We start from the raw sequence: 23,650 nt of genomic DNA on the forward strand, positions 1-23,650 counted from the left end.
TAGATTTCAGTATACGTTAATCTTCATTTCGCGCCAGAAAAAATTAGTCTGCGCGCAAAGGGCTTCTAAAAAAAATCACAAGGTTTGTCCCACTTCGAGTCCACCTTCTGGAGATACGCCGGCTCTGGAATACATTGCCGAGGCGAAGATCTGGCCTTTTTTTCCTCCTCGTCTTTTTTTCCCCGCGAAGTTTGTTTATATTTGTAGTGAGAATGCCATGCATATCGGTGGATTTTACTTCAGTCAAGCGGCTTCAGTTCCTGCGGCTTGCTACTCATTATAAAGAAGAGTGCCGGAATCGCTTTGTTCGCCTTTAACAGATTTGTTGTCGAATGCAAGGTAAAAGAACGGACTACTGTAAGGTAAGAATTGAAGTTTAAATTTGTTTCTCGGCGAAAAATAGTGCATACAACTCGTGAAACCCGTGAGTATTACCTCTGTTTAATATACCGGATGTCATGCGATGACCCTCCGCTTTTACGATGGATAAGACGGTTACAAACAATAATTTCTTTCGCAACGTTTAGTATAATTTACTTAATATGGAGATCATCTGAGAACGATTTTTCATTATATATGCTTCATTTCTTAGCTTATTCCGACTGCGTGCGAAAAATTAGATGACAATGTTTGTGTGCTATAATTATACTGATAATTTCTTGCACCTTGAAACTCATGAAAGCCAAACTTGTTTAACCCTAGCAAAAAACTCTTTTAATGGAGGAACTCAACCTGATAGTTGCACTAAAATCTAATAATTGTTACTGCATTTGCATGCTCTCTGTAACCTCGTGGGTAGAACATACCTGATGGTTACATTAATAATATCACTGCATTTGCTCTCCGTAACCTCGTGGGTAGAATATACCTGACGGTTACATTTAACAATAATCAATGCATTTTCTCTCTGTAACTTCGTGGGTAGAACATACCTGAAGGTTACGTTAATAAAAATCATTGCATTTTGTCTTTGTAACCTCGTGGGTAGAATATACCTGACGGTTACATTTAATAATAATCACTGACTGCATTTTCTCTCTGTAACCTCGTGGGTAGAACATACCTGAAGGTTACGTTAATAATAATCATTGCATTTTCTCTTTGTAACCTCGTGGGTAGAATATACCTGACGGTTACATTTAACAATAATCACTGACTGCATTTTCTCTCTGTAACCTCGTGGGTAGAACATACCTGAAGGTCACGTTAATAATAATCATTGCATTTTCTCTTTGTAACCTCGTGGGTAGAACATACCTGATGGTTACATTAAGAATAATCACTGCATTTGCTGTCCGTAAACTCGTCGGTAGAGTATACCTGATGGTTACATTAATAATAATCATTGCATTTTCTCTTTGTAACCTCGTGGGTAGAACATACCTGATGGTTACATTAATAATAATCACTGCATTTGCTGTCCGTAAACTCATGGGTAGAGTATACCTGATGGTTACATTAATAAAATTAATCATTGCATTTTCTCTTTGTAACCGCGTGGGAAAAAAAATTAATGCCTCTGAGTCTCTCCTGGAAATTTTGCCCTGTCCTTTGAGCATAGTGATCTTTGGGTAGCGAATTCACGAAAACAGGTAAAACGCTTTTTTTAACAACAGCATTTATATTATTTGGCTTTTTGAGGGAGGTTAAACATTAATGGAATAGAATATAAAAAAAGCTGATAAAGCGGAAAAAGTCATCTTTACAAAATGCGCTTTCATAATGTCAAGGAGTGAAAAAAGCTGAAGTTTTGTAGGTAGCCCGAAGAAAACCTGTTCCTGCGTGAAAAGCAGTTCTGATTCCCTTCTCTTAACTAGAAGAGATGCATATCCCTGTGAACCAGTTTTTTAACAAGGAGCGATTCCCACTCACTTCTGATTCTTTATTGACACGAATTCCTATTTCAATATATGTCTAATTTAAGCTTAGCCGCGTGATAGCTCTTCATTAGCGAAAAGGTCCAAGTGATATTTTGATTGACGTGTTGTTTTGGATCCTGAAGTTTTTTAACACCTTTTCTCTAGCTTAACTGGCGAAGATATTCTAGGAATTTGCCCTTCAATTCCAAATTCCTTGATATGCCGCCAGATGCCGTGCAAAAATATCACTGCTTGCGGCTCCTCGTGTTCAATATCCATGAGTCCTCGAGCCCAACGAGTTAATAGCCATTTAAATTTAATTTGTTATTTTGCAAGAGATGAATATGGGAGCTTTCTAATTTGCTGTTTTTGTCATGTTATTTGAATAAGCTCAGATGATTTGCTTTGTTCTTGAGTTTCTAATGATAGATGTATTCTTATTTTTTAAATGATATTGTGATACAGATATTCAGTACTAAAAATTAAAAGAGCTCTTGCGAAACTTGAGAATTTTTGTAAGAGCTCTCTTTTTATAATATTCAGTTTTATCACTTTATGAGCAGGTTATATAATTCCTACGTCTGTATGAGCACTGATCAGGGAATGTTCTATTGCAAATCAATCTCGGTTGTTGTAACAATAAAAAATAAATAGTAATAATAATAATAAAATAAAAAAAAGGAAGTGGTTATATTACCGTTGTTTGCAAACGCCACTGTAGGAGCAAATAATTGCAGTTGATCAGGTTTATCTCTATAGCTTTATATACGTAGTGAATGGTGTAGGCCCTAGCTATCATGTTCGAAAATAAGCATGAAAACAGCTTAAACAACTCGCCTGCGCCACAAACGCGACTTAACTTCTAACGGTGGTTAGATTACATCTGTTACGCAGGCTTTAAAAAACTAGCCAGACGAAAAAAGTTAACTTACCAACTTAAGGAACGTTAGACGAAACGCAACACTATGATCGTGAAATCAGGAACTATTACGCTCTTAACCAAATTTTAATGTCAGACTTATGGACAATTGTCGTGAGGAGGACCTTGTGCAGAGACCTCGTGATTTATGAAGGCTCGTTCGGGTATTTCCTTCACTAGTAGTAACTGTGGTAAATTGTTTCGCTAGAACATTTCCAAAAAGAAAAGAAAGAGAAAGAAAGAGAAGACGTAAATTAAATAAAATTTGTATACAGTGAATCTTTAAGATTATAGCTATCGTTAAAAATTTAAATTATAACGCAATCTCGATCGAGAGGAAGTACTTCGAAAAGGGGGAAATAATAAAGGCACGCCTACATAAAAATAGAGCAATAATATTATTAAATCGGCAACAATATTACTACGCCCTCAGTTGCGGATGAGGACAAACCTCAATGATGCGGGTAAAATAAATGTTCAGAGTCCTATTTTTGCAAACCTCAATATCTCTCTGTCTGGTGTAACAAATTAGCACTAAATGAAATTTGTTGGCCAGGGGTGAAAGGTTCCTTTCCTTCTTCCTTTTTTAGGTGCGTTAAGTGTAGTTTCAGGTGGGTTAAGTGTAAAATATGAACCATGACTTATACTCAGTCACGGCTTCTCAAAAACTGTTTTTAAAGCCTTTATAACTTCCTTGATATTTCTAGCAATTTTAAATAAATTAAACAACTGATTACTATAGATTACTATTAATAGGGGTTAAAATACGACATTTACAACAGGAAACACTTTTAGTCAAGAAGGATATGTACCTATTGGCTTTTATGTAGCTTACAGAGCTTTAAGTGTAGGTCCTCATAATATTTTCGATGTCTTGGTAACAAAATATGATGTTTAAATTTCAAACATGATGTTAATTTTAGAAAGATATCCTGGATATTTCTTTTGAATCAAAATATTGCAATACATACGATGGTTACAAAGCATATAAAAGCACGACGTGCGCTTCCATGAACCAGTCGTCAACTGCAGAAGATTTGGAGATGAAGACTCTAATTCTGTTGGCATTGCTTGGCTTTGTACTGGCCTTCAGCTTGGCTATTCCATTCAAAGAAGATACTGCTGAAGCATATGATGCTGAAAGGAACGAAGTTGAGAGGGACATCCAAGCAGACGAAGATGAACGGTAAGAAAGAAACGTAGGCTTGGCATCATGTTAATGAAAGACTTCCGAAGAAAATTTTAGCTTATCCGTAGTATATTAAAATGCCATCATTCCTAGTCTCCTAAATGTGTAGTACATGCTTTTGTTTGTACATTCTTCAAACAAAAAAACTTTGTCAAAACATTTTATTATTATTATTATTATTATTATTATTATTATTATTATTATTATTATTATTAACTTTGTCAAAACATTTTATTTTTATTATTATTATTATTATTATTATTATTATTATTATTATTATTATTATCAACTCAACAAGGTTAAATTTCTGTTTATGAATTATGTTATACTGTACTTGAATTTTGTTGAGTCTCTAGATAAAAACTTCTTTAAATTGATCGCCAGCAAAACACATAACTAATTATTTTGGCTATGGGTACCTGTGTTAGTCTGCTAAGTTCACCACGCAGAATCGTCTAATTGTCGGTAAATCACAATTATAATTATAGCCTTTGCCGGATAGTTAAATAAAAAGGTATAGTTTACAGTTTGATAATTTGGATGAATGAATAAAGTTTGCAACAAGCACTGGAAAAAAACCTTCGGATTTACGCAAAAATCAAATATCATATTATTAGGATTTAATATAGAATATCAATTTCATTTGCCTGATTGCAGGAACAAAGGTATAAACGGCAGAAACGAAAACGATCAAGAAGAAGAAGACGATGACGAAAACGTTTATGCTGTACAACCAGTAGACGATGATGACCAGGAAGTGGAGAACCAAGATGAGAATGAAAATGCTTTGACCAATCCAGGAAATAAAGTTGAAGAACCTGTCTGGCCCCTTCTTGTTGGTCGCGCAGTATTTCGACGTTTCCGCCGACGCAGGCGTAGCAGACGTAGAGGCCGTCGATGGGGTTAACGCCGGAATGTTAAAAGTAGGCTATCTGTAATGTATCTTCCCATCTACCCATCCATCCATTTGTATTTGTCTGTCGGTCTGTTCACCTTTGTTTGTCTGTTCATCTGTACATTGTTTCAAGTGTAATCTGGACAGAGGAGTGCATTTCTTTACTCACATCTCCACAATTTTGTTTTTACTGTTTAAAGGAAGACGTGTCTTTTCTTCTTCTCCTTTTTTTTCATTCTCGTTTAACAGTACAGAATGAGAACAGGTCATTAAATATTTCTTTTATTAGTTGCAACGACACGTAAGAAATCGATTTATTATCACTTTGATTTTTCAAAAATCAGTCACTAAATGCAGGCACTTTTAGGGACATTACCTAGCGATTATTATCGAATAATACATTATTTATTTATCATTTTTATTTCATTTATTTCTTACATTTTTGCTCTCCCTAATTTTTTTTTATTATTTCTTGCACCTTTTCTAGGTTTGCCCAAACGTACCTATTGAAAGCGACTGCCTGGACAGGATTTAATGACTGGATCAAACAGCGAGCAATTTATCTAGTTATCGTAAACTCTCTTGTGCAAAATATGGTTTGCTCTTGTAGTTGTCTAGAAATCGTTTACGTTAAAAAGTTTATATTTTATAAAACAGTTTTACATTAACTTAATATCTTATCATGCATATAACAAAACTTACTACAAAAGATATGTAAGTGAAATTAAACTGAATAAAATAAATGCAATTGAACGAGTTGTCGAGTTCTTCTGTGTCCTAGTGTAACTTTGTGTTGGCTAAGATAATGGAAGGCATTACTCACTGTGGTTTGTGTATAACAGGACTCGTTTATCCTTTCTGACAATGTAGTCACTTTATTAATCGCGAACTCTTGACCGCCTACGGCTGGTCTCCATCATGAGATGATCGATGATGCCATCCATTTGCAGCATTAGCGTATAGCCAACGCATGTGCCTGTTAAAACTTTCTGCTGTTATTGGGTAAAAAAACGAGAAAAAATCCTGTATATGAATGCGTCGGCTATACTTGCATGCTGCTAACGAATTCATCCTTAACCCTCTTCAGACCGGAGGAGGCTTTGGGAGCCACCCTCTAGTTTTTCAGCCCCCCAGGAGGGGGGGCTGAAAAACTAGAGTTATCTAGCAAAAACTTAGACAGTACCCCCCTCTAAAACAAAAAAATTAGTTCTAACCCCCCCTCTGTTATGTTAAAAATAACGTCGCCCCCCCCCCCCCCCCCCACCACACTGGTAAACTCAAAACTGGACTGAGCTGCCATCAAAACTTCAATAATGACAAACGTTATTATGTAACATCTAGTATCGAGAAGGATGTTGATCGCTTGATTGAAGATTTAGACAAAGTATTTGCTAAGTACCGGGGTGCTTACCACATTGGCTCAAAATCTAAAATTTCTGACGCCAGAAAGAGAAAGGAGCAGAGAAAAAAAATCAAAGAACAGGAGATTGAACGCTTCAAATAACAGACGAAAAAGAGGAGAGCCTGTTGAACTTTGTTATGAGCCACATATATATGGAATTCTGCAAATCGATTCAGTCGATGAAGAAACATTACTTTTTGCCACATCAAAAACCGACAAAGCTTGTCTACGAGATCTGTTTGATTCCCATTGTTTTATGGGGGAAGCTGAAAAACAAGTTCATGATTTTTGCTTTACATAGGATCAGCTCAATTAATTAGAAGACGGGTTAAAATTGATCAGTTGTGAATTTGCTTTTCATTTTGATGGAATATTTTCAATAATCGTTTAACAACTGTTCGTGTTGATATTTGTTACAGTCTATCATGATGCCTGTATTGAGAACCTTTTATTGCGTTTAATTTTATTTACATTTCGAATAAAACTTAAGCCCTCCCCTCCGTCAAATGAGTGATTTTACTTTGAGCCCCCCTATCTTGGCAGCCATTTTATGTAATGCCCCCCCTCTGGTTTTAGCCCCCCCTCCTGATAATTATTGCACAGTCCCTAAAATGGAAAACAGTTCATCAATTAAACTGTCTAATCCAAGATGGCGGATGGTTTCAGACCCTTCTTTAACTATGAATTACGTCACCATGACATCACTTTTCCCCCGCTTGGAGGGAAAAAAAGATGGAATTTCGATTTTGCTCATAAATTCAACAATATGACGTCGAATTTCGTGTCCATTTTTTGTATCAATTATGTTATGCCTGGATGTTGCAAAAAATAAGTACATTATCCTGTGTAATTTCGGTGGTCGTAGCATGAGCGGTTGTGAAGTTATAGAGAAGGGCTCTAGAAGCCTCCCCACGGTCGCAGGAATCAAAAACAGCCTGTTCTGAAAAGGGTAATGTTAACAGCAGTTTCTTCAGCTGTTAACAATAATAATAATAATAAACTTTATTTAAGTTTCAGGTCTTTAGCTATGAAGCTAATTGGGGACACTATGAAATAAAAGACATATATGTACAACATGTACAGCAATAAAATAAAATAATAACAGTTGAAAAATAAATGAAGAAAGAAAGAAATAATTTTTGTAGACAAAGCAAGAAAGATTTAAGAGCTACATAAGGTGCATTCCGACCCACATTTGTCTTCCCTCAAGTGACCGGCTATATTACTTTTGCCTAATTTTCTTTCAAGGCTATTGGTAATTTACGTCATAGATACGGACCAAGATATTGTCTGATGGAGTGTTTACCAAAACTTATCGTGTTTAATCTATAGGAATTATAATGTCAGAATTACGTAGCTTATAGTAACGGTGTCCGATCTTTGAAACAGCTCAGCCGGAAATATAATCTGGAGATATTCCATTCTTAACTTAAAAGATCAAAATTGCCAAATCTTGCAGTCTTCTGTTATATAAAAAGTTAGTAGTGTTGCCTTTTTCAACAAGCTCTCGTAACTTAATGTATTGTCATTAAATGCTGCTCGCCAGCATTTTCTTGCATCAGGTGTGGCATTAATTTGTTTCAATTTGCGCTTGTCGAATGCTCTTATGAATAACCATACAATTGAACAATAGTTTAACCCAAGAAGGATAAGGGATTTAAAAAGACGCTTGGTCTTCTCTGGTACCAGTTTCCTGATCCTTGTCATTTTGCTGTACATAATACCATGAATCATGAAATGATCACTTAAACTAGCATTTATTATTCCGCTTGGTCTGAAATAATAAGGTTTATTAGACAGCAAAACCTCGATAAGTGTTTGCGTGGTTGGTGTAACCCGCGTATATATAGGCCTATAGACATTTGAAATTGTAGATTTCCTCCAGATCAATCAACAATTTTCCCTCTCTTTTGTCCAAGCGCATACTTTCAAGGTTCAAATCACCCACGACGACAACATGCTTTAACGGGGGTGACCACATAAACAAATCTAGCTTGAGAAAGTTATCCTCACTGTTTGCTTTTGGAGTTCTATTAATGCCTAGAATTAGGAGTTCTTTGCCTGCAATGTTCATTTCCGATGCCAGAACTTCGATGGTTTTGAATGCCTTGGGCAACTTCATCTTTTTCGACCCTAATGCACATGAGATGTAAGCCTACAGGCCACCGCCATCTTCAAAACGATCTTTTCGAAATATTTAATTGGTATTCTTCAATTCTGAATTGATCGTTAGTGTAGGAATTAGAAATCTTTGTTTAGACAGGAACAAAACTTGAGCTTTCAAAAGATCGGAATAGTTCCTTTAGCTCTTCGATTTTATTTTGAATACTGTTTATATTCAAATAAACTTTAAGCACGTTCCTAGAATCTTGCTTCCTTTCAGTGAGTACATGAGGATCAGAACAATGAATGTTTGCATAATTATTTTTACGATACTATTTTCATATTTCGAACACATATCGATGTCAAAGTCAGAAGATGTTGCAAAAAGCAGAGTTTCCCACAGACATTTGGAACAGATCAATTCAATTGAATTTATAGCGGAGCTCCATGCCAGCGGGCGAAGTACACCCACTTCATGTAAGCCGATGCCAAATGTCAGGTTATTTTGGCGGGAAAGCGTATGGCTGCCCGCGTCATGTGAAGCAGAGACAACTAAACAGTATCCTGTTGTCTAAAGTGTCAAGTTTAGATTAATTGTCATGTCCACAAATTGGGAAATAGGGGAAGAGAAAGACAGAGAAAAAGAGAAAGTAAGGCGACAGGCCAGCGAAGCTCAACGAGAAAAAGAGCAAGAGCGAGATAGAAAAAACAAAGGAGGAATTTTTTGTTGGAGGAACAGCATGAAATTTTGTAGGGGCGATGAGAAAATGAGAAATGCTAGCGGCCACCTGGGTGAAAATGAGCGACAGAGGAAAAAAGTGAACAAGAACACGTACGACATTTCCTCCATAAAACGTGTAACCAGGAAGCTTCTGGATGTTTCACATTGTAGTCGTACAAAACAACAGCAAAGAAATGTACAAAGTGTGCTACTCGTGCACTTCAAATGTCCCTTTGCTTGAAATTGACAGGGAACAGTAAAATGAGCAATAGCAAATTAAACAAGCAACCAGTAAAACAGCCTAAGTTGATCTGCAATACTGTTTTCTTAAGCTAATCAGCATTAGACTTTTCTTCAAGATTCCAGATTGAAATAAAACTTTTCAAAATTATGTAGTTGTTGGGATATTTGAAGCTTTTATAGTAAGCAAATTAATTCCTTTTCGACCTAACTTAAGATTGAGTTCAAGTTTAATAATGCTTTACTATCCATACAATAAAAATAACAAAAAGGTACGTTAAAAGATGGCGGGATAGCGGCAGGGGGAAACTGATTTCCCATTCTAGGGCTACTCTCCTTTCATAAACATGAACACTTTTAAAAAAAACCTTAGCCTAACACATGTATATTACAAAGATAATCAGGTAGATACATTCACCAGATAACATAAGAAATAAAATAATAATCATAATGATAACATAAAATGGAATTTGATAAAATTGGCATAAATGTATAAATGATACTTGGCATAACTGTTTATTCATCCCTATATACCTTTATTTACTTCGTTAACAGACACAGAGTTGGACTATTTTGTCGTTAATAATAATAATAATAATAATAATAATAATAATAATAATAATAATACTAAATATATATTTCACACTTCCATCGGTGCCGACCTCTTAAAATTTACTTCAGTCTTGATCTTATTAAATACATTAAATGAACCATTTCGTATGAGGATGCAAATCAATATCGAAAAAAAACCACTTTGCAACTAATAAACGTCACCTTCATCTTAGCCTTAGAAGCGCGAAGGACTGACCGGTTTTGATCGTTTCTTCACACAAAAAGCAACAATTAATGCTTCTTTACTGCAGCTTAGTTGAAGGATTCTCCGAAAATTAAAAGAGGGATAACGTTTCAAAAAAAAGTGAAGGAAAAAAAAGAGTTGATACAAATTTAAAATAACATAATATTTAAACATTTGGATGTAAAATACTGTGCAAATGTACTTTCATATTAAAAATATTAACGTTAAAAAACGACAACGTTTCGACGTTCAACTAATCTAATTGCCATTATCAAGTCAAAAAGAATTAAGTGTCTGTTGCGAAATTCTAAATACTAAATAAACGATGATTAATGAAAAAGCTGATATAAAGTTTTAAGAATGTTCAAAAAAAGGCTTTACCAATGAAACTGGCTTGTAACTGGGTGTTCAAGCCGCCTGCTGGATTAAAATGATTTATTTGCCTGATTTATGATGATTCACGATGCTCTTCATTTGCTACGGAACAAATGGTCAAATACCTGTTGAAAAGATACAAGAAACATGTTGAAACAGTTACAACCTTCGGTTGACTTTAAAACGTACATACACAGCTGAGATAATTTGAAATAAAACATTTTTATCCATCGCAGGGATACTACGGTACTCCACAATAAACTTTAAATCACATTTTCTACGTTATCCTCCAGTTTCTTCTGCTTGAACGTCCCTCACATTTTTCGTGTGACAGCGTTATCTAGTGCTTCAACTGCATCTCTGTTGAAAGCAATAGCCACCGTGCCACAAGTCCACCTGCAATGAAAACAGAATATAAGTCTTTATCACGAAATCTTCTCTGTTTCTGGTTTATATTAACGCAGGCCTTGCGTTTATATGTCATGTTACAATCTTAAATATTGCGATATTTGAATTATAAATTCATAAAGCACGTTTTAAACTCAAAAAAGTTTTCTTTTAACTACATGTAAAAATAGTGTAAATACTTTCACCTTTGAGGCTCAATTTGCTGCAGTAAACCATGAAGTACAAATCGCCTTTGACTAAGGCTGTTTTCCGTTGTACATGACGTATTCATACTTTTTTTTTGGCCTTTCATCCTTCGAGGCAACTTTCCTGTCCATCAAACAATCATAAGGTCCCTGATCATCATCAGACCAAGCTAAGACAACCGAGGCTGACGATGCGCTCGTTTTACCACCATCAGCGCTCGATTTTATTAGTATTCCAGTTAGGCTATGTTTAAACGATACCGGGTAACTTTTGCGCCGCCACGAAAATCATACCGGCTAGGGCTTCTGTTCACACACAAGAACGGTTGTTGCGGTGCGTTTTCAGTGACGGAGAGAGGCTGCGCCACGCCGATTTCTAAGGTGGAGAATCACAGAGCGGATAGATGTTCACACTATGCTGGATAGCCTCCGGTATAGTGTGAACATAGCCTAAATCTAACGGAATCTACACCAAAAGGAAAAGAACAAGATAAAACAAGTATTTTTTTTAAGTTCACACCTGGGAATTGAACTAGCGACCTCTCGCTCTCTGCGTCGATTTCTTAATAATTCTTAGCCAAACGTTTGGGCTCTCAGATAATATAAATATATATATATATATATATCAACAAATTCAGGCAGATAACAGGGAATTGAGACGCCTCACTTACTCTACAAATGGACAATTTCATCACCTGATGAAGACAAATCGCAGGCGGTTAAGACGTTGCTATTAATCACAAAGTGACCATCGTGAGAAAGGTTATACTAGCCCTTTCAAACACGTGCCACAACAACTTATCATTTATTTATTTCTTTGTTTTATTATTTATTATTTTTTTATTTAGCTAGTTATTTATTTGTTTTGTCACATTACAGGTTAAGTATACAGACAAATGTAGAAAAATATGGTGACTGGGAAGCCTGAACTGGAAGCCTGGGATTTATATGGGTCAAGGCTCCCTCTGAATCACAGGGTCCAGAGGAAATGTGTTTGTCGTTAGAACACCAAAACCCGACGAAAACCTCTGAAAAAATGGGTTATTTTGATCGCGTTACAGTTTCGTTACACATTCTATAGACCGCAAACCAAGAGACTGAGGGCTCGCAAGATCGGCTTACAGTATAAAATACGGAAAGGGAGGAAACAAAATTGGGGCCGATTTTCGAATCCCTGAAACTCAAATGGAATTGAATGAAATCGTCTGATTTTACTAACCTTATCTAGAATTCTTATGTATCTTCCAAATACTGTTGGAAAACGGCATAAAGAAGCGTTCAAATTCATTTTCGGCGACCGAAATTTACGGCTTCGAGATAGCGCTTTCGTTCCCTGTGCACCACAACAGATGGGGACGGAAATGACGTAGTAAAGTAAATGTGCTCAAGATCGGAGCAATAAAAGGAAAGCCTACACGACTTTCGCCTCGTGCCAAAATGCTGCTCGTTCCAATAAAGTTTTTTTCTTCTGCTGGGTAGATTATGCTCTGGAAGGTTCTACACTTTCACTGAGCAAATGTGATTTTAGCGGGGATTTTAGCCGCATGTTTCACACTGAGAGGTCATGATCATGACACATATCGATTAACTGTGGTTATTGTTTCTGGTCGGCAGGATTTGCCCTCTGATGCAAGCGCATTTTCTTTGACCTCTTTGGAGGCGTAAAGCTTTTTATTACGGCTGAATAAGGGTTCCAATTTTCTCCAAAGAGCCTTCTGGATCTGAATAACTAAGCGATTTTCTTTAGTCCGTGAATGTAACGTTTTTCTGCAATGCTTTATCTCGCTGGGCCCAGTTCAATAGTTTTGTTTGGAGAATGTTACATTATTACGGATAGAGATTTACGGGTCGTGTGTACTCTTGCAATAAAACGTGACACTGAGTAGAGCGGACGTACAAGGCAACTGTAATATCATCACAACTGTGCCATTCTTCGGTGGTCCCAACTATATTACCTCTTGAGTCTGGCTGTACGTTTTGCGACTACTGGGAAGCCTTCGCACAGGCAAAACCTGCTTAAGACATTGAAGACTGTTGACACGTACAACAAATGTCCAATCTTGAAAGATCTTTACTTCAATTAAAACTCTGTTGTCTTCGCATAGGTCTGTGAGATCTTTAAAACTCTCTCCGCGGCTGATGTTTTGATTCTCGAATTAGCAGCGGTCTGTTGCTTTTGCGTTTCCGGTCTCATTCACTTCCGTCACCGAGTGATGCGGTTCACAGTGAACGAAGTCACGAGGTACAAGTTTCCTCCCTTGTCCTTTCTTTTACTCGGTCCTTCGGGCGACGTGCCGTGCGCCAGCGAGGATATGGCTTGTGGTTATTGATTTTCAAAAGTCGATCTGGATCAGATAAGAAGCGAAGAAATCGTTTACAGTAGATTTATAAAGATCCTATTGGGCTAATTAATCGTACTAAGCGACAGGTATAGACATTTTTCGAGGTGAGACGTTAAATAAGTAATTCATTTATTCACACGAAACTCCTCTGGACCCTGTGTCTGGATTAGCTTAAGTTGACATAACATTAGAGGAAAGAAGACGCGATTTACAAAATAAACCACAGTATAAACTAAGATACAGGAAAAATACAACTTAATTACATACAAAAATTGCTTCTAAAACAGGAGGGTAAGGATGATGACATATTTTAGGTTAATGTTTGCTTAGAGAGTTCCAAGAGAGTGGGCCTTGGTAGGAAATACTGAACTGGTTTAAGAGTCTGTGCAAATCGAGTATTGTAATCATGAACAAGAGAACCAGATGTGAGAAGATTGTCAAGTCGAAGGCAATAGATGGTTACAATAAGAGAACATAAAAATACCGGTTCGTAAAGAATTGATCTCAAATTTTTAAATTTTTAAAACTAGGTTCCAAAAGAGCTCGATAATCTTTATTGCCGATTATTCGAACAGTGCGTTTTTGAAAAAGAACGGGCCAATGAAAATTGGTTTTATAAGTTGAATCCCAGTCTAGGTTGTAGTGATAACGATAAACAAGTGAATGGTAAAGCGAAAGAAAAGATTTCTTGGGTAGAAAGTATTTGGACTTATGAATTATACCAATTGTTTTGGCTTTCTTTGAAGCAACAATGCAAATGTGTGTTTTCTAAGATAGCTGGTTTGTAAAAGTAACTCCTCGAAAGGACGTTCGGTGTACCCGATCTATTGTTTTGCAATCGATTTGCTGAAGAGCAATTCCGTTGTCGCGGCTTAAACAACACACAATTAGCCTTTTTTATATTCAAAGAGAGCTTGTTTGGCGATGCTTGAAACCAGATAACAATTTTGGTAAATTCGAAATTTGCCGAGTCAATCAGAGGATTAGAAAACATTGGTATCGTCCACAAACAGTAGGAACTTTAATATTAATATTAGAACTTTGCAAATGTAATTTATATAAAGAAGAAAGAACAAGGGTCCTATCAGAGAACATCGCATGTGATTTTATAATGGCCAAAGCAAGACTGATTGAATTGAACAAAATGCTTTCAATCGTTGAAACAGCTTTTCACCCGGTCTAAGGCAACTCTGCGTATGCCATAGTGGAACAGCTTTTCAAAAAGAATTTCGAGGAAACAGTGTCAAATGCTTTGGACAAGTCGAGGAAACTTCCAATAGCGAATTCTTTATCACCAAGAGCCCAAGGATTATTCTCGAACAGGTTAATCGTTGCCAAACAGGTTGAATGGCATTTCCTGGAACTGAATTGGAGACCAGAAAGTATGTAGTATTCATCAATAAAATCCTGGAAACGGTTCAAAATAATACTTTCAAAAAATTTCGAAAAACAGGGTCATATTGAAATCGGTCTGTAACTACTAGTAAATAATTTTGATCCTTTTTGTAAACGGGTATTACTTTGGCTATTTTGATATTGTCAGGGACAAATAGAGGTAAAACATTGTTTATCCCGTCGAAACCAGGAGCTTTTCCACCCTGGAATGTGTTGGATTTTTAACATCTCTTCCTTTATCGTTGGATGCAAAAAAAATAAATAGTAGGATAATCGTTTAGGTAAGATATGGCAGATTGTGAAAAGTTGCTGGAATTTGGTGGACCAACGGTTTTCCAATATTGGTGAATTAAGAACAAAATTTATCAGCAATCTGGGTAGGCTCGGTAAGATCGGACTCATTATGTTTACATCCAGAATGCAGGCTCGATCTGGATTTGCGTTTGTTACCAATATCCCCCAAAACTCTCCTGTTTGCTTTATCTTTTGTCTAGCTTTATCAATTTCATTTTCATAATATTTTCGCTTTGGTTTGCGTAAGAGCAGCGTTAATTCCTTCCATTATATTAGCAAAAAGTAGGAACCCCTTATACGCTGAATAGTTGATCAACAGCTCATTAAATGACATTTATTATTTTCAGTTAAAATTCAATAACATATATATCATGATAGTAAATGTGCTAGGCTATACCCAATGAAAAACTGTGTCAGAGAGAGCCTACAAACAAGAGTACGCGGTCAAAAAAAAAGTCAGAACGTTGTGCAAAAAGTTATGATTGTTTACGTCTTTTCTGTATTACCTTATATTCGTAACTAAATTACACGTCTTTTACTTGTCTAATTTGTTTTGAAATTTGATTTGGTTTCCTTTGTGAATTACTGAAGTGTAGCGGCGAATTTAAATCATGTCCAGTCAATCGGCCTTCAAGGGGACATTTGGGCAAACCTAGAATAAAAAAAATAAAAATAAAATATGATTTATTATCCGTTTCAGTGAAATCGCTATATTGTACGCCGTTGCCCCCAAAAGTGCTTAAAGAGTGGTTACACTGAAACTGGTTCCCGACAGGTAAATGGTAAAACTGACGAATAGAAAGTGTAGATGTGCGAAAAAAAAAATCGTACGAAGCCTCCGTTTTACTCTGGGTGCCGGATGGTCTTTTTTTCCCTAAAAAGGGACCTCTGGGCCGCCAGTGTGCCTCTGTCTATATATTTCTTTAAGGCATAGATAGACAGACCGACAGACAGACAGAAAGAAAGGGGGGACAGCGAAAGGGATGCAAGGATGGATGGATGCATAGATGGTTAGATAGATACATCAACCTACATTGGATCTCTTAATCATTAACCCCATCGTCGGCCTCTACGTCTGCGACGCCAACCCCCGCGACGGCCTCTGCGTCGGCGACGCCAGCCCCCGCGCCGACCTCTACGTCGGCGGAAACGTCTAAATACTGCGCGACCAATGAGAAGAGGCCAGATAGGATCTTCAACTTCATTTCCTTGATTGGTCAAAGCGTTTTCATTCTCATCTTCGTTTTCCAGTTCCTCGTCATCATCTTCTAATTGCTGTACAGCATAAACGTTTTCGTCTTCGTCTTCTTCGTCTTCTTTTTCGTTGTTTCCATTTCTGTTGTTTGTATCTTCATTCCTACAGTAAGGCAAATGTAAAGGATGTTCGGTATTTAGTTTTAATTTTACTATATCATATTAAATTTTTATATTCCTTCGCAAATCATTTTTCCTTTCGGGTGGATCCAAGCTGTATTTATTGATCGAAAAAATCAAACTGGAAACTAAACCTTGTTGAACTATCAAAAGCTAATTCGATTGATTTACCTAGAATTAAACGCAATCGTCGGTTGTACGATGACCGAGAAATCTTATTATCGAAAAGATTTTATAGATTCACTTTCCAGACATCAAGTGAGTTTGTTTGCCTAAAAACGCACACGATCCAGTTTCAAAGCTGTTCATAACTAAACTGCACTGTAAAGTGCAGTACATACCCAGAAAAGTGAACAAGTTTCATTCAACAAAAAGTTTACATAACTTTAACATATTAATATTTACTAATATCTATTTTCAACTGAGTAACATAGTACCTGCGGGGGGAAGAAACAATTGATACATGAAAAACGTGCGCTTACAAAATAATCAACCAGGAATTTTCTTATTTTCAGGCAGAGTCTATCAAGTTTGATTTTTAGAATATATTATTTTATTTTAACGAAGAATTTTCGTATTGTTTGCAATTGTTTATATATTCTAGATTAGAACCTCGACAACTTTACCTGAACCTACATGAATGACTTTTCTGAGAGGGAAAAAAGATAAAAAGAAAAAGAGAAGAAAGGAGAGAAAGAAAGAAAGAAAGAAAGACATGTACTACACTAAGAAAATTGGGAGTATTTTAATTTATTACAGATAAGCTATAATTTTCTTTGGAAATCTATCACTAACAGGAAGACAAGCTTCGTTTTTTTCTTACCCTTCTCTTTCGTCTGTTTGGACGTCCCTCGCAAGATCGTTACTTTCAGCATCATATATATCAGCAGTATCTCCGTTGAATGGAATAGCCAAGCTGAAGGCCAGTACAAAGCCAAGCAGTGCCAACAGAATTAGAGTCTTCATCTCCAAAACTTCTTCAGTTGACTACTGGTTCATGGAAACGCACATCGTGCTTTTATATGCTATGTAACGATCACAAAGATCGTGATATTTCAATTCAAAAGAAATATCCAGAGTATCTTTCTAAATTTAACATCATGCTTGAAATTTAAACATCACGTTTTGTTACTAATAGAAAATTTGATGAGGACCTACACTTAAAGTCCAATAATCTACTTAAAAACCAATGAGAATATATCCTTCTTGGCTATAAGTGTTTCCTGTTGTATATGTCTTATATTGACCCCTATAGTAATCAGTAATCAAAAATATCGAGGAAGTTACAGAGGCTATAAACAAGCAATATGTTGAGGAAGCGTGATTGAGTATCAGTCATGATTCATCCTATGATTAATACTTTCTGATCCTTTGAGGCAATTGTCCTATACTTAACCCACTCAAAAATCTAACCAACAAGTTTCCCCTAATGCTAATTGAGGCATGCGAAATTGGATTTTTAACCTTTTTACCCTTGCCATTGAGGTTTGTCCCCATCCGTAAGTGAGGGTATGGGGATATTGTTGCCGACTTAATAATTGCTTTATTTTTATGTAGGCGTGTCTTCATTATTTCCTCCTTTTCCAAGCACTTCCCCTTGATCGAGATTGCCTCCAAGTCCGAATTTTTATTTCAGTCTATATTTGTTTACATGAAGAAATATAAAGTAACCACTTATATGAATATCTCTTATCTCTTGACGCTTCACTTTATACGCATTGATCTTCAGTGTAGCTTGACTCACAAACAGGAATACCAAAAGTGAAGGAAACAAAGGAATTGAATAATTAAATAAATATAATAGAAATAGACTATAATAGAAATAGAGCATAAGCGAAAGCATCGAGAGAATGAGTAAAACGATGTCATAACAAAGCGTAAAGCAGAAAGCATACACAAATATCAACAGAAGGTCGCGAAAAAGAGAGCTGGGTGACGTTAGCAACAGGTTTACTTGACTTTCTCAGCCTTCGGGTAGTTCTTGCAAGAGCCTACTGCCGTTGCAGATATCGTTTATTTTTCAGTATCAATGTTCGAGAAAAAGTCATTTCTGGGTTCTTGATGTAGTATTCTTTGTCATGGGCCCACATCACGAAAAGCTCCTAAGGGTGGATTTCCACTGTTGCGTAATTTTTCCCTGTGCACACGCGTGAAATTTACGTTCGTAAAAATAGACGTAATGTTTGAAAGGCCGCGCGTTTACCCTAAATGTTTGAGAGAGGTTCAAATTTTACCTGTACAAACGACCTTCCATAAATTGCCTCAATCTTATTTACGGACGGAAAGTTACATTTGAAATCCACCTTAAGTAAAAATACGCCTATCGAGTCACAAGCAATTAGTGAAAAAGAAAATTATTTGTTGGTGTTGTCGTTGTTGTTGAAGTTGCTTTTCTGTGTAAAGGTCGCCCTGTCGCGGTAAAACTCTATATGTTACAAATTTTGTAAGAGAACGTGATAGTCACTAATTTCAAGATCATAGTGTTAGGCCAAGTTCGTATTGGGTTCCAATAGTTAAGTTAACCTTTTCGTCGTTTTGTCTAAGCTGCTTGCCTATTTTCAAACACGTAAAGGCCTGTTTTTTCACTAGTTTCCATAAAGGCTTTCGAGAGAAACCTGATCGATTACGGCTGATACATTAGCGTTGGCCAATAACGACGATATATTTCCATTTTCTCTTTTTTACAACAACCGAGAAGCAATTGATTTGCTACAGATAATTCCCTATCACTACTCATAGATGAAGGCAAAATACTATAAAGAGGAATAATAATACTGATTATAGTAAAAGCAAAGAAATGACAAAAGGCTTTAAAACCAAATTAATTGGTAGAATTAATTTCGCTAGAGCTCTTTTTTAATACAGAATATCTGTATCACAATATCGTTTATATTTCTTGTGATATCAAAATAAGTATACCCTTATATTTAAAAATTGAGGAACAAAGCAAGTAATCTCAGTTTAATCTCCTACGACCGACTTTTGAATGGAATGAAAGTAATCCGTGTAGTGGGGAATCATTATTGGAAGGGAGATAAACGTACAGTGTATTACTCCAATTTCCAACGTCAGAAGAATTCCTAAATGAGTGCGGTTTACTTTAATTAGAAATCGGTGTCCATAGTTTTATGTTGCCCGAGGATATCTATTTCAGCTGATAAATCAATACGGTGTTTACCGTATATCAAAAAAAGAATGTTTTGCATACAATTGGACAAACAGTACCATAAAACAACTTTTAGAAAACAAATGAGAGTGAAAGAACAAGTCTCTGAGGTTTTTTTAATTACTTTACGGGCTGAGAAAAGCAACAGTCTTATTTATTTACAGTCAATCCTTTTATTGAGGCACTTAAAGGTATTACTGACATTAATATGCGAGTCAGTGTTTGCAAAAATACTTAATGGCGATATCAAGTCCGTAAGAGGGTGGCAGGTAAAGAGCCTGACACTAAAGAAGTGAAGTTAGATAAAAATATAGTGTATATACAATAATATTAGAGTATATTTTGCATGCTAGAAGAACAAAACCTCATAAATACTTGTTAACGAACGCACGTCACGTCGGACGAATATCGATTTAGTTTTTTTATTTTTTTCGCTCTGAGTTTTGCAATTTTCTGTACTAAACGTCAATTAATCGTTATCGTTAATTTTTAGCGAATTGTGCACCGTGTTCGGTTACACTTTTGCTTATAATATTTGGCAACTGATACAAGGGTCACATTTCACGGGTTAGAAGTCTAAAAGAAAGATCACTTTTCACAGGTTAAAATAATCTAACCTACAAAATATGTTCTGTATATTTCAGTCCAGCTAGCAGAAAAAAGAAATGATATCTTTAGGCGTGTTATTTACAATTTTCCTGTTCTTTAAATTACTTTCCCTAAAAAAATCTTTAAAAAAAAAGGAAAAAAGAAAACGTAGGCTCGTACGTAAGACGACGATTTGTACATTGTCGTCCAAAAAATCGATAACACGGACAGATGCACAGCTGGAACAGTATTTCAGACGTTTTGATTTTTTGCAAAATTGGAGTATCTTTCGCTGCAGTGTTAACGTTTGTTGCTCGATTTAGGGTCTATAAAAACTTTTGGATTTTTTTGGAAGTTAGAATAAGATCTCATCGTTGGAAAGGTAAAGGCAAAACTAGCCAAGATATTTCGATTTAATATTTATTTAGTTGCAATATAAACAGTGAGGTGCACGGCAACTAGGCGTGGAACATGGTAGGTACGCTTGTTTCTTTCCATGAGTGAGTCTGTCGATCTATTGCCTTCAGCATCCGCAGTGGCTGTTTTCTCATTCGTAAACCCGCTATTACGGATTTAAGATGATATCGATTTTTTTGCAAACACCGTCTCAATAAAAGTTCTTCAGGATTGTAAATAAATCAAGCAATAGCATTGGATTTGGTTAACCCGTGAAATAACCTTTAGTTAGGGCTTTGGGATTTCACTGATATTTTCTAAAGTTTGTTTTATCATATTGTTTGTGAGGTTTAAGCAAACCGTTTGAACAATATTGCAAAATTATATTAATCTACCTGCTGAAATAGATAGATTGTCGGTTAAATGAACCAGGTATTCAATATCCATGAATCGTGATCATGAGCCTCTGGCTCGGAAGATTGTGCAAACACTTCCCACGTCTTCGACATTAAGTAAATTATTCTATTCTAGCTATTCTATCGTCGAACTGAACGAATTAACAGTCATTTAAATTTATCATTTTGCAAGAGAAGAATATGTAAGCTTTTAAAATTTGTTGTTACTGTTATGTTATTTAAATAAGCTGAGATGAGTTGCTTTGTTCTTGAGTTTCTAATGATAGATGTATACTTACTTTTTTAAATGATATTGTGATACGGATATTCAGGGCTAAAAAAGAGCTCTAGCGGAACTTGCTACTTTTGGTCAGAGCTCCGCTTTCACAATATTCAGTTTTGTCATGTATCATTTTATAGGCAGGTTATATTTTACCTTTATCATGAACACTGGTCAGGAAAATATCTGTTGCGAATCAATCTCGGTTGATGTAAAAAAAAAAAGATGTTGTAATATTATTATTGTTGTTTCCCAACGCTAATATAGCAGCAAATAATTAACAATTACTGGACGAGGTTGATCAAAATATCGTGATTTGTCAGTGGCGAGCAGATCAATAATGCGAGACACTGACAAATCACGATATTTTCGATAACCGAGTTCAATATTGTTTTATCATTCCATCACCGACTTTGTTTTTTAAACAAATTTAATTTCTCACTTATGGACAATTGTCGTGAGTGGAGGACCTTGTGCAGAGACCTCGTGGTTTATTACGGATTAAGGCTCGTTCGGGCATTTCCTTCACTAATAGCAACAGTGTTAATTTTTTTCGCTATCACTGAATCTTTAAAAGATAACAAATGTGCATAAAAAAGGTTACATTATAATGCAATCTCGATTAATAGGAAATACTTCGAAAGGGGGAAAAAATGAAGACACGCCTACATAAAAATAGAGCAATAATATTATTAAATCGACAACAATATTGCCACGCCCTCACTTGCGGATGGGGAGAAACCTCAATGGCGCGGGTAAAAGTTCAAAGTCCTATTTTTGTAAACCTCAATGTCTCTCTGTGGTTTAACAAATTAACATTCAATTAAATTTTGGGGGGTGAAGTGTCTCTCTCCTTTTTAGACTTTTCGGTGAGTTAAGTTTAGTTTTAGGTGGGTTAAGTGTAAAATATGAACCATAACTTACACTCAATCACGATTTCTCAAAGACTGTTGTTTAAAGCTTTCATAACTCCCTCGATATTTTAAATAATTTTAATAAATTAAACAACTGATGGCGTTAGGGGTTAATATACGACATTAAAAACAGGAAACACTTTTATTCAAGAAAGATATGTACCTATTGGCTTATATATAGCTTACAGAGCTTTAAGTGTAGGTCCTCATCATATGTTTGATGTATTCATTGGTAACAAAACGTGATGTTTAAATTTCACACATGATGTTGATTTTAGAAAGATATCCTGAATATTTCTTTTGAATCCAAATATCACGATATATATGATCTTACATAGCATATAAAAGCGAGACTTGCGTCTCCATGAACCAGTAGTCAACTGGAAAAGATTTAGAAATGAAGACTCTATTTCTGTTGGCACTGCTTGGCTTTGTACTGGCCTTCAGCTTGGCTATTCCATTCAACGGAGATACTTCTGAAGCATATAATGCTGAAATCAACGATCTTGCGAGGGACGTCCAAGCGGACGAAAAAGAAGGGTAAGAAACAGACGAAGCTTGTTACATGTTACTGATAGATTTTCAAAGAAAGTTATAACTGATCTGTAATGGGTTGAAATGTGCATGTGCATGTGTCTTTTTTGTTGCTCTATAAACAGTCCACGGCTGTAGGTCTTTGGTTAGTGATTACATTGAGTTAAAATTGTTGAGACACTAACATAGGATACAAACACACAAAAAGGCTTTGTCAAAACAATTTTTTTTTTTAATGAACGTTTTTCATCCAGAAAGTTACTAGTTAGTGCAGTTTTCTGTTCATGGACTATCTTATAGCGTACAGAGCATATGTATTTTGTTAAATCTCCAGCAAAAACAAGGATAATTCGGTTTTGTAACATAAATGATATATATAAAAACTTCTTTGACTTGATGTCCAACAAAGCACATACATAATGATTTTGGCTGTGGGTGCCTGTGTTGGACTGCCAAGTTCACCACGCAGCCTTTGTTTCAGGTTCATTCCATACAAAGGCATCGGCTATACTTGCATGCTGCAAACGAATTCACCCTTAATCCTAGTCGGCCAGACAGGGCTTCGGAGCCCCTCTCACTCCTGTACGCGCAAAAATATTGAATAAATTCAAAACCGTTCAAGCTATGGCCAAAAACTTTGAGACTTTTCCTAAAAATTATCTCGGGACATTTAAAATTCGTCGTGACGTGCGTACGTCAAAATTAAGGTTAACTTTGGAACCAAGTTTATAGTAAAAGCAAAGATATGACAAAAGGCTTTAAATCCAAATAAACTGGTCGTTAATTTCGCTAGAGCTCTTTTTTAATCCAGAATATCTGTATCACGATATCAATTATATTTCTTGGGATATCAAAATAAGTGTACCCCACTATATTTAGA

The 23,650-nt window shown here is 36.0% G+C and overlaps 1 protein-coding gene and 1 long non-coding RNA gene across 2 annotated transcripts; one reads left to right on the forward strand and one right to left on the reverse strand.

The window, feature by feature from the left end:
• Positions 1 to 3,814: 3,814 nt before the first annotated feature.
• On the forward strand, positions 3,815 to 5,615 carry LOC140929728 (uncharacterized). The gene is made up of 3 exons (XM_073379445.1): positions 3,815 to 3,964; positions 4,625 to 4,890; positions 5,350 to 5,615. Exons 1-2 carry the CDS (start codon positions 3,822 to 3,824, stop codon positions 4,872 to 4,874), a joined length of 393 nt encoding a protein of 130 aa, XP_073235546.1. The 5' UTR covers positions 3,815 to 3,821; the 3' UTR covers positions 4,875 to 4,890; positions 5,350 to 5,615.
• A 9,828-nt stretch (positions 5,616 to 15,443) lies between these two features.
• On the reverse strand, positions 15,444 to 16,475 carry LOC140929729 (uncharacterized). The gene is made up of 2 exons (XR_012164780.1): positions 16,157 to 16,475; positions 15,444 to 15,775 (listed from the first exon to the last, which is right to left on the reverse strand). It is a non-coding gene; the product is annotated as an uncharacterized lncRNA (long non-coding RNA).
• Positions 16,476 to 23,650: the final 7,175 nt, after the last annotated feature.

The sequence above is a fragment of the Porites lutea genome, chromosome 3 (genome assembly GCF_958299795.1).
Source record: "Porites lutea chromosome 3, jaPorLute2.1, whole genome shotgun sequence".
Lineage (NCBI taxonomy): Eukaryota > Metazoa > Cnidaria > Anthozoa > Scleractinia > Poritidae > Porites > Porites lutea.

Excerpts from the sequence above, each read along its gene's own strand:
- LOC140929728 (XM_073379445.1), top strand. The coding sequence starts at position 3,822 with ATGAAGACTCTAATTCTGTTGGCATTGCTTGGCTTTGTACTGGCCTTC. Across the intron at positions 3,965-4,624 it reads CAAGCAGACGAAGATGAACG|GAACAAAGGTATAAACGGCA; the intron begins GTAAGAAAGAAA and ends GCCTGATTGCAG.